General features: G+C 40.5%; 1 protein-coding gene across 2 annotated transcripts in view; it reads right to left on the reverse strand.

Annotated features, from left to right (window-relative positions):
• Nucleotides 1-19,198, reverse strand: part of MYO16 (myosin XVI) — a 620,603-nt gene that overhangs the window by 13,445 nt on the left and 587,960 nt on the right. For both annotated transcript variants that reach the window (XM_086708430.1, XM_086708429.1), the window contains exon 34: nt 14,138-14,229. In XM_086708430.1, coding sequence (XP_086564556.1) covers nt 14,138-14,229 — 92 coding nt within the window. The remainder of the gene's footprint in view (nt 1-14,137; nt 14,230-19,198) is intronic.

Genomic DNA, 19,198 nt, shown 5'->3' on the forward strand with positions numbered 1-19,198 from the left:
GGTTGTATATTTTCATTCTGTGAAAAAAAAAATTAAGAAAATGATCTGAACGTCAAAGTAGCATTTCTGGTTTAGGCAAAAAAGAGTTGATCCTTCTAACTCAGAAATAGGTATTTATACAGGATTTCAATTGAGTTCATTCTTGCTCTTTTGTTTCTTCTGTTGCCATTTTGTTTCCTTTGTTGCCAAGGGGCCAAATAAAGGGGAAAATATCTTTTTAAAGGCACTTTGCGAATTCTATTGTAAGCAATGGGCAACCAGGCAGTGAGGGAGGAGAGAGAGAATTTGAGCTTTTTACCTTATCTTTCAGTTTGATTTCTTAAAAAAGTTACTAACTGTTCTTGACTTTTATAAGTAGTACTATACTGGAACACATTTAATATCATTGAAATGGACATTTATTTGCATTTGGTAGATGATTTTAGGTTAATAGCTATGAATGAAAATGGACTCTGATGAGTGAATGTATAGTTCTTCCTATTAATGGACAGTTATAAAATAGAAATTTATGATTGTACTATACATCATGCAATGTAATTAATTTGTGACATGCTGGGATATGGATTTTATATGAGCTCTGGTCTTTCACCTCAATTCATTAAAAAAAAAAAAAAAACCATGGCAGCATCAGTATGAGTGACTAGATTGTAACAAATTGATAACCTATATTTAGGGTATGTTTGTAGTAATGACGTATGATAGTAATGGGGTTGGAATCCAGAGAATATACAGAAAAACATAAATCTATTATACTGGAAACACGGAAAGTAAGAACATTACAATTTTTTTTTTTAAAAATGTGTTTCTTGGGATTATATGGGAGACTCACCGCCAACAATAGGAGGTATTATTGAGGATAATTAATCTACTAGGTTTGATCTTTCCAAAGAATAAATCTATTCATGTAATTGCTGTGTTCAAAACGCTGCAGTGCCGCCATTTTGCCTGGCCTAAACCATCAAGTCTCCACTCTTTAGCAGGTCATGGGAAGTCCAGTATTTTCTGGCCACGCTGATTATTACTGCTTCGTCACCATCCATTCTCCCACGGACTCTCTCTGTCAGCCCATCAGATGTAGCCAGAATACACCTGAAGTTCTGTTTCTCTGCAATGGTCCCATCTGTACGCCTAAACGTGGGATCCTTTGAGGCTTCTAAGGCCCTATGTCTAACATCGTCTTCATGCTATTATTTTATATTCTTAAAGCATTTTTCACATGTGATTATTCTAGTAGTTTCTCATAACCATGTGAAGTAAGCAGGTTCTGTATTATTAGCCTCATTTCAGAGATGCTGAAACTCATCTTTAGAGCCCAAACTCACTTGGCTAGTACCTGATGCATGCAAGTTCAAGCACACTGAGTTTAGCTGGTCTTCTCGGGTACAAACAAAAGGACGTCCTTGTGTGTGAACCAGCAGGTCAAACCATGGTAGTGAAGTCTCCAGAGCCTTTGGAGGCTGCATGTAGAAGGATCCTCTCTCTTGTTTGGTTGTTCCTCTTGCCAGGATCCTCATTTGCGTTAGTATGTAGGACACAGTCTATCTGTTAATTTATTGATATCACAATTTTTTTTTTCTGGAAACAACCACAATCTGTGTGTTATGGCAATAAATATAATTAAACAAGAATGAGAAAAGACACTTCAGGAAACTGGATATTAATAAAATAACCTAATCCGAGTTGATTTTTGAAAATCAGATAATTAGGAGAAAGGCATAGTTTAGCAACTCCATGAGCCATGGGATACACTGTGTTGGGGAAAGTTATTCTCTGTCATCAACCTTGATCTTTCCGTCCAAAATGGAGTTACTGGAGTTCAAGTTTCCACTTGAAAACTGGAGGTAAGAGAGGCCCTTCTTTACAATCATTACATGCACAAAAAGGTCCTATAAGTATTAAAACATTTCTCAAGGTGCCCAAGTTGTTATACAGGATTAACTTTGTGCCTGGGAAAAATTAAGTCCACAGGTTTTAAGGAATTTCTGAGAGACCAGTTGTCAAGAGTTATAAGCTTTCCTCCCTCTCTCTCTCTCTCTCTCTCTCTATATATATATATATATATTCATTTAAATATATTGGAATATTGCTTACATCCATATATATATATGGATGTATGGATGTAAGCAATATTCCAATAATTCTATCATCAGAAGATATAATTTTTGATATCATAAATACTACAGGGGCACCTGGGTGGTTCAGTTAGTTAAGCATCTGACTCCCGATTTCCACTCAGGTCATGATCTCACTGTTCGTGAGTTCGAGCCCATGTCAGGCTCTCTGCTGGAGGCACGAAGCCTGCTTGGGATTCTCTCTCTCCTCTCTCCTCTCATTGCCCTTCCCCCTGCTCATGTGCACATGCTCTCTCAGAGCTCTCTCTCAAAATAAATACTTAAACTTTGAAAAACAGACTTCTTTCCAAAAATATCTAATAAAAATCACCTGGAAGTGTATAAAACTAATTTGAATCCACTTGGGCTTTAAGATCCAGGCTTTCTATATCATTGACTTCGTGAAACTTCTTCCCAATATCACAGTTCAGTTGCTTTAGAACCTATTTCTGACAGTCAGGTTTTTTGTTTTTTTTTTCATAAAATAAATGCTTTCACCGTAATTAGCTGATTACAATTTCAGCACAATTGAAAACTTTCCGTTCTTTCAGTCTGAATTTTGCATTTAAAAAACGTTAGGCTGCATTCGTGTCCAGAGCACCACATGTAACAAGTCAGGGAATGAGCGACACAGGTTCCCAAGTGACTCTCTTCCAGTTCTCTTTATCTTGAGCGGAAATAGAGCTGTTTGTCTACATTTTCTCCTTACAGAAAAGGCAAGCGATTACCTTTCACTTTAGATTTAGAGCAGACCCAAGTTTTCAAACCTGGCAAATGGTTCTCAAGAAAGACAGTACAATAAGAGTCCTAATTGATATTTTACATTTAGCCCCTAGCTGTAGTTTACAATGAGAAAGTCTCCCTTTTCTAGACTTAACACTTACCACGGATGCTGATTCCAACTTGTCTTCATTTAAACATCTAGTAATACGTAGAGTTCACGCCCCTTCAGCCACACTGGCCACCTTGCAACTCAGGCAAGGTCCTATTTCAGGGCCTTTGCTCTCCCCCCACCTAGAATGTTCCACCCTGACATCAGCATGGCACACTCCCTACTTCTTTGCTCTGTCTTTGCTCAATGAAGCTTTTGTTGACTTTCTTAGAACTCGCTACTCAACCCAACCTCCTTCCATATCTGCTCTTGTCACTCCCAAGCTTGCTTATCCTGTTTACCTTTCCTCGTATGTTTTATTACCTTTTAGCATTTTATACACCTCACTTAAATATCATTCATTGTTTGCTTTCCAATGCTAGAATTTAACTCCCAGGAGGGCAAGGACGTTTGTTTTATAGACCAAGGTGCCTAGATCTGTGCTGGACACAAGTTGGTACCCAGTAAATATTTGTGGAATGAATAAATGAATCTCTGAAAATTCAGTTCTGTGCCACCCACTTCCTTAGAATCCAAAACACTGTATGTATCTTATTATATGCTTTAAGTTGTTTTATGCATTACGCATAAATATATGCATATAATTGTGCAGAGTTGTATACAAGAAAAGCACACTGTTTTATACATAAAACATATAAAGGCATATTGTTCTTTATAGCCAATATAAGGGATGTTCCAGAGTCTTTTCTGTTGCATGTGACTTTTACATAACACGCCAGCTTTAGAGCCTAATCACCATATAAAATGTGACTTTAATATCCTCCAACCAGTCATGCAACTGCCTGTGATTCTATTTACCAAGTTTACTGGTACATTTTTAACATGAGACTGAATTTAAATATTTGAATAAATTTAGGAAATATTCTATCAGTCTGCTTCTCTTAATTCATCGAAAGCTGCTACCAGATGACAATTACACTGAGTTGGCAATTTATTGAGCGTTTTTGTTGGAATGCAAAAATGATTAAGATACAGTCAATGCATTCTCTATATGCTCAAAGTCCCAGGGTCTACACACATGTGCATAATTATAATACAACAAAATAGGTCATATAAAGAAGATATGCACTGTAGAATTACAGGGACCAATTTATAAAGGCAAATGACGACTTTGCTTAGAAAGAGTGCTCAAGGAAAGCCATCAGGAGGCAAGGAATATTAAAGAAGAGTCTAGAAGGTCAGAGATGAATACAGAAAACAGTCCATTTCAGGCAATGTACTCAGCATTGAGAGGAAGTGGGAAACATGGCCTTATATTGTAAAAGGCAGGGGAGAATCGTTATTGGCACAGAAAAATGTAAAACTACATTGTCAATTTACACCATTCTCAAAAATAAAGTCCAGGTAGTTTAAATTCCTAAATGCAAGAAAAAAAGAAAAAAATGTAAAAACAACAACAAACCACACACACACACACACCCCCTAAACTTTTAAACATATATGGAGAGAGAGATCTTTATGGCAGGAGGGTAAGAGAACTTTTGGGGGAGGGCTTTCTCAATGAGAAAGATTTTTTAAACAGTACAACAAAAGCACAATCTATAAAGATAAGGGTTAATCAGTTTGACTATATTAACGCTATAAATTTATGTGTGGTAAATGCGTCAGCTGGGCCACAATGAAAGAAGCCCACCTCTGCCTATTTCTCTCAGTAATTATATCTAAACTTTGGACAAAACACACATCTATCTGAGGACCAGAAAAGTAAACCAAAACAAGTGAACTGTGGAGGGAAATCCAAATTTGGAGAATGCACGCAGAATAAGGACACACTCGGATTAAGGAAAACTAGGAAGTTCTTGAGGCTGATGGAAATGGAACTAGAAGGAGTGAAGCTATAGAAATGGTAAGTACTGGGATAATAAAAAGAAGATTTTTCTCTACTGACGTTGTCTGAAGCGTGCATGACAGTTTAAGGCAAAACTTATAACACCTCCTAGGAGAATGTGTTCAATGTATGCAGATATAACGTTTCTGACAACAATTAAGTAGATGTAAAATATGTGACAATTATAAAGAATGTAGATGTAATATATTTATAACTGTGTAAACGTATGTAGATGTAGCATATGTGGTGACGATAAAGTAAAGATCAGCGAAAGAGGTTAAAAGGAATGATACGGTTGACTGCAAATAGAGTGACAGGTGTGTATATATTACAATTGCTAAATCAACTACCAAGAAAACACACACAAAGACATATAGCTGAAATGCCAACAGATAAATTAAAATGGAGGACTTAAAAATACTCAAATAATCTGAAAGAAAGCATCATTGGGAAATAGAAGAAGAACAAAAACGGTGGTGAGAAACAGAAAAACATAAAATGGACAGACCAAAATCCAATCACATCCATAATTACATTAAATGTAAATGGTCTGAACACACCAAATAAAATACAAAGACTATCAGACTGGATAAAAATAAACAAGACACATCTATATATTGTTTATAAAAATCACAAGTTAAATATAGAGACATAAATAGGTTAAAAGTAAAGGCATGGATTTTCATTGGGATGGTGAGGGGGTTAATAGTTGTGATAATAGTTGCATAACCCTAACAGCTTACTAAAGAACCCTGGATTGTATAGTTTAAAGGTGTGAACTGTATGGTATGTGAATTATATCTTAATAAAGCTGTTTAAAAGTAATTAAATGAATGGAAAAACATACCTTGCACACAATGATCAAAAGAATGGTTATTTTAATTTCAGTCAAAGAAGACCTCAGGAAAAGTAATATTAATTATCAGAAGTACAAATGATAAACAGATCTATTCATCAAAAAGATGCATGGGGCGCCTGGGTGGCGCAGTCGGTTAAGCGTCCGACTTCAGCCAGGTCACGATCTCGCGGTCCGTGAGTTCGAGCCCCGCGTCAGGCTCTGGGCCGATGGCTCGGAGCCTGGAGCCTGTTTCCGATTCTGTGTCTCCCTCTCTCTCTGCCCCTCCCCCGTTCATGCTCTGTCTCTCTCTGTCCCAAAAATAAATAAAAAACGTTGAAAAAAAAAATTAAAAAAAAAAAAAGATGCAATACTCTTCAAGGTCTACACACCTAATGACAAAACTTCCAAATATATAAGGTAAAAACTGATTAACCTGAAAGGAAAAGTAGCCAAAATCTCAATTATAGATGGAGACTCAGGGTACTCTTCTCTCAGTATTCAGTGGAAGAAGTGGACAGAAAATCAGTCACAATACAGAAGCCCCACACAACACGGTCAATCAACTTGACCCAATAGACATTTCCAGATCACTATATGACAATAGCAGGATACTTCTTTCCATGGAAATTCCACCCAGATAGACCCTATTCTGGGCCATAAAGTAATTCCTGATAAATTGAAGAGAACTGAAATTATGGAAAGTATATATTCTGAGATCATAATGCAGCTAAACTAGAAATAAAAAACCAGAAAGATATCTGGAAAGTCCTCAAATGTTTGGAAGGCAACGACATTAGTCAAAGAGGAAACCCTAAGAGAAATCAGAAAGCATGAATTGAATGAAAATAAAAGCAAAACTATCAGAATTTTCAGAACACAGGTAACATAGCCAGAGATGGGAGTGTACTACATTAAATACTATTAGAAAAAACAGAAGGCATGAAATCAATGTTCTACACTTGCTATTTAAGAAACTAGAAATAGAACCAATTATACCCAAAGCAAGCAAAAGGAAGGAAATATTAAAGAACACAGAAATCAATGAAGCAGAAAAATAATAGAGAATATCAATACAATCAAAAGCTGTTTTTAAAAGATCAATGAAGTTGACAGACTTCTGGTTAGACTAAGAAAACACTATAACCAGGGGCACCTGGGTGGCTCAGTCGGTTAAGCATCCGACTTTGGCTCAGGTCATGATCTCACAGTCTGTGGGTTCGAGCCCTGCATCGGGCTCTGTGCTGACAGCTCAGAGCCTGGAGCCTGCTTCCGGTTCTGTGTCTCCCTCTCTCTCTGCCCCTCCCCTGCTCATGCTCTGTCTCTCTCTGTCACAAAAATAAATAAAAACATTAACAAAAATTAAAAAAAAAAAAAGAAAACACTATAACCAAAGTGTTTGCCATGCAAGTGACTGACGGGGAATATTATTCAGAATATGTAAAGAATTCTTTCAAGTCCTCTAGAAACTCATGCAAACCAGTTCGGAAATAGGAAAAGGATATCTTTGGGCTACTAGGTCTGAGGACATATGAAAACGCTCGACGGCAACCAGGGAAATGTAAGACAAAGCCATAATAAGATCTGTTTTACACTTACCACATCATTAAAAAAAATAAAATTAAATTGAAAAATTAAAAAAGAAAGATTAATTAAACCAAGCGACTTTCAGGAAAAAAAGTTTGGGGAGAAACATTCCCTTTTAGAGGTGTGTTCAACTATTTTGGGGAATTATTGGCAGTAACTCCTATGGTTGAAAATGTGCACCCTCAGAAATGCAGTATTTCCATTTCTAGGGGAAACCTTTGGATTTTTTTCCCCCTAAATTACAAGTTAGGGGCACATTCTATGATCTTCACCGTAGCACTGTTTGTAACAGTAATAATTTGGAAACTTGCTTTTGATCAAGTTTTCCACTCCACTTTGTCAAACTGCAAACATGTTGTTTTTAAGAAATGTCATGAATATATCTATGGAAACCCTCTTTCTGGGAAAAGTTTAAAGTGGAGGAGGCATATTGACACCTACAGTTATGTTTTTAATTAAAAAAATTTTTTTTGGTGTTGAAAGGGAGCTTCTAGAGGCACCAGTAAGCATCTGTGCCAAAGCCCTGGTTGTAGCCCTCTGGCAAATGTTTGTGCATCTAAGTCCGTGCTGCCATATTGTCACTGGACATTCAGTACATCCCCGTGCATCTTTCATAGAGCTCACTGGATTAAGATTCTCAGGACCCCGAGAGACACGTCCAACCACCTTGTGAGGATCTGGAGGAAGACAGTCTGGCTGCCAGAGGCACTGCTGTCCCCTGAGGCTGGAGGTGGCAGCAAGGCGAGACCCACCCTTCCCGCGGGGGCCGGGTGTTCCTAAGGCCTTGCCTCTTCCAGTGGACTTGCTCTCTCCCGGGCTTGCTGAGGGAACTTGAACGCAATGTTGTGCTCAGAGCCTGTGAGTGTGTCCCCTGTAATCTCCCTTCCTACTGCCTCCCTCCTACCGCTCCACGTTAAGGCTTTACATTTAACCTTGAGCTAATACTCAGAATGAAACAGCAAATGAGAGCACCATGCATCCAAATGGGGGAAAAAACACCTCAACAAGTAGAAAATAATCCGCAAATCAGTTCAGAGTGACACCTTTATGTACACTGTAAAAGCATACGAATCATCCATTTTTACTTACGGACATGATATAATTTATGGGTACATTCATATTAGTAAAAGTGCAAACATGGATGGAGGGTTATGCCCTAATTTCCGGATGGGATTCACCCCGGCGTGGCAGGTGGGGATGGGATATAGATTTCTCTAAAATATATGGTGCCAGAGCAGATATGATGAAATGTAACGATTTATTGAAGTTGTGTGTTTTACTCATCACTGTGCTCCCTCCCCCAAATATATAGTATTCCATAGCAAAATGTTTTTGAAAATCACATACGTGCCAGCCACATTTTATCAAAATCCCAGAGAAGTGCTGTGTCATGCTGGTTCTGTCTAACCCCCTATATATTTTAGATAGCGTCTACTATGTTAGAATCAGAATTGATGTTCAGAATACTGACCTTGAAAAAAAAAAAAAGAACACCAAGATAACATAGCAAACATTGTTTATATGCACTTGTTGTATGGCAGGCTGCAGGCTTGACATGTTACTGGTATTTTCTTTAACCAATTTGAAAACTAACTGCTACGTTCTGTACCTACCTGCTAAATAACAGTTATGGGATTTATACCCATAAATTTTGTTTTTTCTTTTTCTCTTTAGTTTTGTTTTCCTTTTTCTTTTAGTTTTTTCTTTTCTTTTAATTTTAAAAATTAAATCTTTTTAAGGGAATAGTGCAGTTCCTAAGTTAACTAGAATTTGTACTCAACCACATTTTCTCAGATGCAATGTTACTTCCTCCCTCAGACAGTGGTATTGACTCACTATAGCCTTCCCATCTGTAAGGTGAGCATGGAGAGATATCACAAGACCTTCTTATTTTGCATTCTTCTCATATTTCTTAAAACTGAATTATCTCCTCATTGATAATAGTCAACGTGTTCACTAGAAAAATATGCATTTGAATGCATTTGGGAGAGACACAGGGTGCAATTTTATGGAGGAAAAATACAAAATAGGAGATTTGCTTTTGTCTTTTATTTCACAAGTTTCTCTATAACTATACAGGATTCTTCCCTTCTCTTTTGAAAATGCTGCCACTCAACTCATACCATCAAATTAATTTACTGCCTTCCCTGAATCAGCTGTGTGAACGAGCTTCCCATGATATGTCTTGTCTCGTGTTTGCAGCTTATAAATGAAATATTTATACCTTGCCTTTTGAAACAGTTATCTAATTTCTATTTCCCACCATGTGCTTTAGAATCCTCCCTTAATGATTGAGTGTGTCTACATTTTGTTATTTTATCTAGCACTGTTTCTCTGCCATGATACCTATCAGGCATTCACGTGACAAATACGATGAAATACTGAGAAGGCACTGGCTTTATTTAGTGCCCCCACCAGTCTTCACTTTGTTGATATGTGACATTACAAAAAGGTTTCTTTGCTGGTTCAGTAAAACAAACCACATAACAATTTGTCTCTTGACTGTGGATCAATTGACATTGATTACGTTTCTGCTTTCTTTGGTGGCGGTGGTCTGAGTGGGCTAAATACTCATGAAGCTCTTGGGTGCTAGACTGCCACTCTTTTATCCGAGACCACCAATGATTTCTTACGATGGATATTTGAATATGATAGATATTAATGATAACTTTTTATGCTCTTTAAAAAAATCATAACAAAAAGTTTGGTAAGTAATATGATAACTGCCCACAATGAAACTCAAAGATCATGAACCACACAATGTCGTCGAGGAGAACAAAACCTGAGAGGAATCAATGGCGAGAAGTGGACGGTGGTAAAGGTAAAATGAGAATGTACATACATAAGGTACGCTCAAGTGAAAAAAGAAAGTGGCCCATTTGTCAATAGTAGGTGTAGAGCCCTAAACAGGTGTATAAATCGACTTCAGGCTGAGGGCAAGAACTGAGAATTTTATTTTATCCCTTCCCTCCTTGTACCCTCCTGCCTTTGGGTCCCTCCCCCACGGGGTTCATGATTTTGCTCTATTTATAATCCACGGGGTTCCTGTGTCAGGTTACCCGGCCTTCTGAGTCAGCAGAGGGTTGCAATCACGGCGAAAAGAGCTAAGTCACTCTGGGTTGGAAGGTGCTCTCAGTGTTTCCCTCACTGCTGAGTCTCCTGCCGCTGCGTTACTTCGGACGGATCTTTTTTCATGCCAAATGGCACACACTCTTTTAAAAAAGCTACTATACATCTCATAAAATAGCCAGTAGATAAATGGCATATTATTTTTATAAACACCATCTAATTTCAAAACCGACCTGGATCTCTGGGATTGCAGAGTTGAGCGCTGGGAAGTGCCACAAAGCCCTCATCAGGGCCAGCGTGCGGGATTGCAAGGTATCACGCACTCACTGCTGGCTGTGTAAGGTCATGGCTATTCTATTTTGCTCCACAGCAAGGACCTACAGAGCCTTCGCTATAAGGAGCAACAACGAACACAGCCACATTCACGATATGGCTAAGGTCCCAGCTTTCATTATTTTCAAATATTTCAAGGGCAATATATTTTCACTACTTTTTAAAAATTGTTTAAGTTTATTTTTGAGAAAAAGAGAGAGACAGAATGCGAGCAAGGGAGGGGTAGAGAGGGGGAGAGGCAGAATCTGAAACAGGCTCCAGGCTCTGAGCTGTCAGCACAGAGCACAACGTGGGGCTTGAACCCACGAAGCGTGAGATCATGACCTGAGCTGAAGTTGGATGCTTACCCGACGGAGCCACCCAGGCGCCCCTATTTTTACTACATTTCTGTGAAGTCATTATGTTTTAAAAATTGTAAGAAATGTTATGATGGAAAAGAACATAAACTACATTGTCTCTCCCCTGCACCTTGAGGAAAGAGACTACTAGTCTTTGCTGAGGCGCTACCCTCATGAGAAAACGTTCCACGTCTATATCGGTGTCAGTGAAAATTGTTATTTGCGAGCCATGAAAAGTAATTCTGGACATCTGAACAGGTCGGACCTTCACTGGAAGGTGAGAGAGAGAGACTGGAGTGAGAAGGAAAGTGTGTGGCAAGTGGGCAGGAATCCAAGTGGATTCAGTGCCCGGAGGTCGTCGTAACACTGCCTAACAGCTGCCCCAGAGGGAAGTCACCTCTGCCACATGTCACCTCCTTGGTGACATCTACTCTTCTCGTCCCTTCCATCATATGTCTCTCACGCCATAACCCACGGTTGACAGATTGGCTGAGCCCCCCTCACACGTATCGTCTACCTCACAAAGGAGGGAAGGAAGGATGAGCCTCTCCCGTTCTGTTTTCATCGTGAGAAATCTCAGCATGTGACTGGCAGCTAAAAAGCCAAGTCATAAATGTCCACCATGGCTACTTAGGTTTTTGTCCTGACCAAAAAGTCTTCAAACTGTGTGAAAAAGTTGGATGACTCCTGCAGTGCTATTAATGGGTTTTGGTCACGTTCGTTCTCAGGAATAGGACATATGATCTTGATATCCGTTCAAACCATGCACTCCGAATTTTCCCTAGGATCTTTGGCAAATGACTGAATCTGTTTCCTGTTTTCTTTATCTACAATAATGCACACGCATTTTATCTTTCTTAAAGGGATTTCACTAAAATCCTTGATGATGCCAATTAAACTCTAGACCTCCACAAAGAGAAATTCAATTTGTAGTCAACATTTAATTTTACTGCTACATACCCAATCAGTCGAGGGCTGATTTTATAGAATTCTAATCTAATTGCATTAGTAGAAAATTTAAAATGCGATATGCCTGTATGTGTCCATATTTCCTGTGGAATATGTCACACAAGAGTCGTTTTCGCAGAAAGACGTGTGGCCATTAAATGCGCAATTTCACATAACTCTTACAGCTTTTCAACAGCGAGAAACGTGTCCTAGCATGAGAATCCCCACACTTTACAGGGAAGAAAATGAGCCTGGTTTCCTGCTCCCTTGAAGAAAGGCACTGTGAGATGACTGCAAGCCAAGACTGTTTGCATCTGAACAAAAAGTCCCCGCTGACAGGTAGGAATGGACACTAATTCCTCATGATCTTTCCCATCTCTATTTGCTTCTTAGCCAAACCCATGCAAGACCAGGGAAAAAGTTACCTTCTTTCAAAATTAACCCTTTCTCTATGAACCACGTTATAGTGGGAGCCCCGGAAAGGGTGTCAGGTGGCCGGCATCTGTGCTCTGAAGTATAGGAGTCAGTCTTCTAATAAAAATCAAACCAGTGTTCCTTACAAGTAGGCTCCCCCTGTGAATTCTCTCAGATAAAGCATCTGTAAGGCTTACAAAGTAAAGTCAATACACCTCTAAGGACCAGAGGGGAGATAGGACGATCCGTTATTGTAGCCTATCAGCATTTTCTTTCTATTTCAGTACCTATACATCAGTGCAAGTGATTTGAGCTGATTGCATACTGTAAGATTTATTTTTAAGATTAAAGTTATTGATTTTTCTCACTACCTCACCAGTGTTATTGGGAAAAAATCTCAGCTGATGCCAATAGACTTATCTATATAATGCCAAGTATGCAGAGGAAAACAGATCAGTGGCTGGGTTGTCGACTTTATGGAAGCATCTGGATACTCCACTGAGTTTTTACAAAAGATTTTGATGTAGATATTTGACATCAAAAAAAGTGGTACTATAGCTCCATACAAAATAAGAACCCTGTTGCTAAAGCAATAATTTTGACCCTGTTGATAACAAGCTCTTTGATACATTGTTGGGCGTGTTTCACCTTGAAATGCAAAGTCATCTTTTTGAAGATAATGACCAAAAACAGTATTTTAAATATTTTAAAATTCAGCATTAAAAGAACACTAAATTATATGATATAAATCCTTTTTCTTTCTAAACACACTAGTGGTGTCGTTGGTTTTTTTTTTGTTGTTGTTGTTTGCTTTTTTCTTGAAGCGATAATCTTCTTTAGTTTGGTGAACTTTTTAAAGCCAAACACATTAAGCATATACACAAAATCACTGAAACATGTCAAAAACGGCTTTGTGAACTGTAATCTCATTTTGGCTTTATAGTGTCCTGATCATATGATACATTTTATTTACCTATTTTTTTACGTTTATGCATTTTGAGAGAGAGAGACAGAGAGACAGAGAGAGAGAGAGAGAGAGGGAGAAAACACAAGTGGGGGATGGGCAGAGAGAGAAAGAGGGAGAATCCCAAGCAGTATCCCTGTGGTCAGTGCACAGCCCGATGTGGGTCTTGATCCCAGGAACCGTGAGATCATGATCTGAGCCGGAATCAAGAGTCGAACGCTTAACCAACTGAGCCACCCGGGTGCCCCTAAAGTAAGCTCTATGCCCACATGGGGCCTGAACTCACGACCCCAAGATCCAGAGTCATGTGCTTGACCATGTGCCCCCATATGCTATATTTTAAATCAATCTGGGCTATGTGGAGTTTAGAGGCAGTCAACGAGATAGGATGGCATGCCGTAACACCACAGGTGCCTCAAGCATTTTATTTCTGTGCGCTTTGCCCTCAGAGTCCTATTTTAGCCGAGGTCAAATGCGGAAACTGTGTTAGCGTCACTCAGTGGACGTAACATCATCTTCTTCTGACAGTGATTTTTTAAAGACCACAACATAAATTATGTCTACAATATTCAATTTAAAAGTATTACATTTTGTTTGTTTTGGGCATTCTTCTTCTTCCCCTTCTAACCAGCAGAGAGCTGGAGTCTGCTGACAGAGAGAAAGAGGGATGTTGAGCTGGAGATAACTTAGGGCCGGAGTGAGAGCAACCGTGTGGTCTAGTCCAGGAGGAACGTACATTCTTGGTCATGCCACACCAAGTCTCTGGTCGTAACTTATTTCCAGCTGTGACTCAAATGTGAATATCTGAGGGTCCTTACCTGAGTGGTGTGGGTCTCTCTCTGTCTCTGACACGATGAGGTCGTGAAGGTGCTCACAGAAAATCTGGGGAACCCCTCTTCTTCAGGTAAACCTGTTGAGGTCAACACCAAGTCGAGGTTAAGTTGGGTGTCCTTCCCCCAAATAAAAAAAGCTGTGTACTTACTGCAAAAAAGTCTACTTTTTACATCTCATGGATGGAAATGATGGTCAGCAAATACTCATTGGATAAAAATTTCCTAAGGAAACATGGGAACACAAAATACTGTTGCAATTCCATTAAATAAAAGATGCAGGATGTTGAAAAAAGCAATGAAGGGATGGTGAGGAAATGTTCCATAATGGCACAAAGTGAGCAGAGAAGTACTGTAGGGGAAACTGAGGATGGTTTGGTGAAGCAGCGACAGCAGCGGGAGGAGCCTAAGGGCCTCAGAGAGTGAACGGGTACCTTGGGCCACTACAGTGGAAAGTTGGCATCTCATTTGGGCCGCAGGGAGGAGAAGAGGGGAGTGGAGGACAGACCAGACATTATCGAGTCTACGCGTCACACGAACTCCATTGGCTAGTGTTCACACACAATGGGGAGGAAGGGGTTGGTGGACTCCTATGAGGAAAAGGCCATGGTAGCTGCCCACCCCCAGCAGACCAATTCATCACCAGCCTTGCAGGACAAATAGAGGGTTCAAGGACATGGATAGCCCCCACTGAAATACTACAGAAGTCCCCATAGGCACCAGAGGATTTTATCAGTGATCCCTCATGATAGAAACAGGGTTTCTCCACCTCAGCGCAGCTGGCGCTTTGGGCTGGAAGTTTCTCCGTTGTGGGGCTGCCCTGTGCACTGTGGGATGGTTAGCAGCATCTCTAGGCTCTGCCCTATATGGTAGTAGCACCTCACAACTGAGACAGCCAAAAAATGTCCCCCTGGTGGCAAAACCACCGCTGACTCAGCACCAACAGGAGACAGGGGTTGAGAGTCACCACAAGTGACTTGTTCATAAAGATAAAAGCAAAAATGAACGACTGGGACCTCATGAAGATAAAAAGTTTCTGCACTGCAAAGGAAACAATCAACAAAACTAAAAGGCAACCGAAAGAAAGGGAAAAGGTGTTTGCAAATGACATATCAGACACAGGGCTAGTATCCAAAATTTATAAAGAACTCACCAAACTCCACACCCAAAAAAACAAATAATCCAGTGAAGAAATGGGCAGAAGACATGAATAGACACTTCTCTAAAGAAGACATCCAGATAGCCAATAGGCACATGAAAAGATGCTCAATGTCACTCCTTATCAGGGAAATACAAATCAAAGCCAGACTCAGATACCACCTCACACTAGTCAGAGTGGCTAAAATGAACAAATCAGGAGACTGTAGATGCTGGCAAGGATGTGGAGAAACAGGAACCCTCTTGCACTGTTGGTGGGAATGCAAACAGGTGCAGACACTCTGGAAAACAGTGTGGAGGTTCCTCAAAAAATTAAAAATAGATCTACCCTATGACCCAGCAATAGCACTGCTAAGAATTTACCCAAGAGATACAGGAGTGTTGATGCATAGGGGCACTGTACCCCAGCGTTTATAGCAGCACTTTCAACAATAGCCAAATTATGGAAAGAGCCTAAATGTCTAACTGACAAATGGAGAAAGAAGATGTGGTTTATATACACAATGGAATACTACTTGGCAATGAGAAAGCATGAAATCTGGCCATTTGCAGCAATGTGGATAGAACTGGAAGGTATTATGCTAAGTGAAATAAGTCAGGCAGAGAAAGACACCATATGTTTTCACTCTTATGTGGATCCTGAGAAACTTAACAGAAGACCATGGGGGAGGGGAAGGAAGAAAAAAGTTGAAGAGGGAGGGAGCCAAAGCATAAGAGACTCTTAAAAACTGAGAACAAACTGAGGGTTGATGGGGGGTGGGGAGGGAGGGGAAAGTGGGTGATGGGTATTGAGGAGGGCACCTTTTGGGATGAACACTGGGTGTTGCATGGAAACCAATTTGACAATAAGTTTCATATTAAAAAAAAAAGATGGAAACATGAAAAGAGGAAAATTACCTGACGGAATGAGCTCAATCCAGGGGCCTTAAATTATGAAGTGATAGCTGCTCTTCTCCAAAATTGTAATTAACCAGTATGGTATAATTGATCAGACATATACAGGCTTCCCAAATTCAAGATCATTGGGAAATCACTGCACGCTTTTTCAGATCAGGAGTGAGTGAGCTCCCCAGGAAGTCCACAGAACCCTATCAGCACATAACAAGCCCCCCTACCCCCAGTCAATCTTCCTGTTACAGATACAAAGGCCTTGGCATGGAAAGGTTAGCTTCATCGAGACCAGGCACACTGGGGCCAGCACCTGGAAAGGGACAGGCCTACACATGGAAGTCATGGGGCAAGATGGGTCCTGGCCACAACAAACAGCAATGTCTGAAGTTGGCCAGGGGAAATTATATTAGAGACTGGCATAGCAGGTGTGGGAAAGGGGCCAATCAATCAGTGTTTGAGTGATCTGGAAACTAAACCAGGAGGGAGGAATGATGGACATCTGAGATCAGTCACAAATTGGAATCCCAGGCATCCAAATAAGCAGGGCGTCAGCAAAAACTGGGTGTCCAGGCAGGAGGGCACAGCCGAGTCCGGGATTCATGTGTAGCAGGAGTGTCAGAGGTGTGGGGGCTGGTGGGGGAAACAGAGAGCTGACTGACGAGCAAGGACAGACGTCCACCTTCTGGAGCACTGGGTTCCAGGAATTGGACGGTGGGGAAGAAAGCTGTCATCCATTTTCCAAAACTAAATTATAAATCAGAAGTTTGTGCCCCAAATAAAACAGAAACTCAGTGTGCCGAGGATACAAACTCAGAGCCAAATCAATAGCATAATGTGCTATATATCACGTCATAAAGAAAGTTAAGAAGTATTTGTGGTCATTGTCTGAATAAGGCACTGGGAAATACAATGACTAAAGGAAAGTCCTGCCATTGCACAGGAGTGGCCTTCCACCAGAACACACAGCAGGGTGATTTGTGGGTTAGCATCCTGGAGAGAGCAGGGATGAATTATGATGGAGGGGATTAGGGGAATGTGATGTTGGGGATGCCAAAGGGTCTGGGCACTCCGGGATGAGAAGGCTCCGAATGGTCAAGAAGGTGAGATGGGCCTCCTTGGGAGAGCTCCAGGGAAGAAGTTCCAGATGGTTCCATGCCTCAGGAAAGGACCACTGAGAGGGTGTGGTCAGTGGGGGCCCCTGCAGAATGTGCTGGAAGGTAGAGAGATCAAGGGCAAGCACTTCACATGCCATCTCACAGATGTCTGACAGTAGCCTGTAAGCCACGGACAACACTGTGGGTTTCCAGAGGGGATGGGATATGACGCCATTTTACCTGAGTGGTGAGTGAAGAGGCATTTCTTACCTGTTGACTAAAGAAATCACTGATCCCAGAACCTGTGGCAGGGTCACCAGGGTAGGGACAGAGGGTGTCAGTGTGGGGCAGGTGAATGTGTGGGGACCCCGGTGTGGAGGGGGGGTCAGGGAGAAGAAAGCGGTGCTGGAAACCTTGGTGTGGATGGTATCTCCTCCCCTTGGGCAGGTGCAGGTTGGGGGAGAAGCTGAGACTGACCAGCCTGGGGTGCAGAAAACCCTGCCTGGATGTCTATAGCAAACAGGTGGGAGAACCCCACTTGGGCCAATATATCCAGCAAGTGGAAGCAGCAGATAAAGTAATAGCCAGGCAGCCCTGGAGGTGCAGACAATGTTAGAAGGCAGAGTTTTGTTCCGCTTTGTTTTTGACCAAAAAGATTTCTATCTTATTGTCATATCGGAAGCAGCACGTGTTAAAGGCAAATAATCTAAAAGTGACACCAGAACAAAAAAAAAATGTGGAGGAAAAATGTATTACTATCTCTATTTGAACATTTAAAAATAAACATATGCCAAAAATCATAAGAATTTATACATATAAAAATATTTTACATAAATTTTATAAATATAAAATATTAAAAAATGAAAAAGAATACAGAATATTTAAATACACTAAATAAAAGGCTCTATTGTTCTTAAAACATCCTACAAATCAAAATAAAGGACCTACTGTCAGATTTTAAAATATGGGAAAAGAATATGTATAGAGAGGAAAGAGAGTATATGGCCCCTAAATGATGAACATGTTCATTTTCATTAAGTACCCAAAGAAATGCACATAAAGGTACAATAACTTAGCCACCTTATTGGTCAAGATAAAAAATATTTCAAAACTTTTTGTTACTGAAATTTCATACACATATAAGAGTCAAGAGAATATGCAAGGAAAGCCCATGTGCCCATGACCAAGCTTTGGGATGTTCGTTATTTCAATTTTGTTTCATTTACTTCTCATTAGCTTTGAAAAAAAGAAAGAAAAGAAAGATGTAGAAATTGTGTCATTTCACCTGTCAGCTAGCCAAAGACCCCAGAAAAGGCCCCAAGTCTTGGGGTAAAGAATTCTACTGTGTTCCTACCAAGTTAAAGGTTCTTGATCAGTGTTGGGGCCATCGAAGGTCAATCTGGAACCTTTATTTGTCGACTTCTATTGAAGGCTTCTACCATGGACAATTGCTCGCACATACTCATGAACGTGCTTTCGTTTTCTTGCAGCCACAGCCTTGTCCCCAGACCCCATTCTGTGGTGCTAATTCCCAGTGGATGTAGTTCTGTGTCCTCAACACATTCTTACTACAACGGCAACAGTGGGCCTCAAAATGCTAAGCATGTCCATTTGATATGAAACCATCCGTTTAAGGAGCCATGCTTGTCCAAATTAGAGCAAGGGCTAAGATCTTCTGAACCTGTCCCTGTCCTACCCCCCAGATACCAAGCTCTTCTGTTCAAAGAAAGCATGCAGAGGCTTCGAGAAGGCATTCCCCACCTGCTGATCTGGGCCAAGTAATAGATGGCAGCACTCTGTACAACATGCTGTTTGGCACTGGGGCTTGGCAGGGGGGAGTCAGGAAGTCATCAGCCTTGATCCAGGGGCCAGGTAGAGGGAGGAGGCTCCCTGCTCCTCTCCCTGA

This window comes from Puma concolor, chromosome A1, assembly GCF_028749965.1.
Source record: "Puma concolor isolate L17-30 chromosome A1, mPumCon1.1.hap2, whole genome shotgun sequence".
Taxonomy (NCBI): domain Eukaryota; kingdom Metazoa; phylum Chordata; class Mammalia; order Carnivora; family Felidae; genus Puma; species Puma concolor.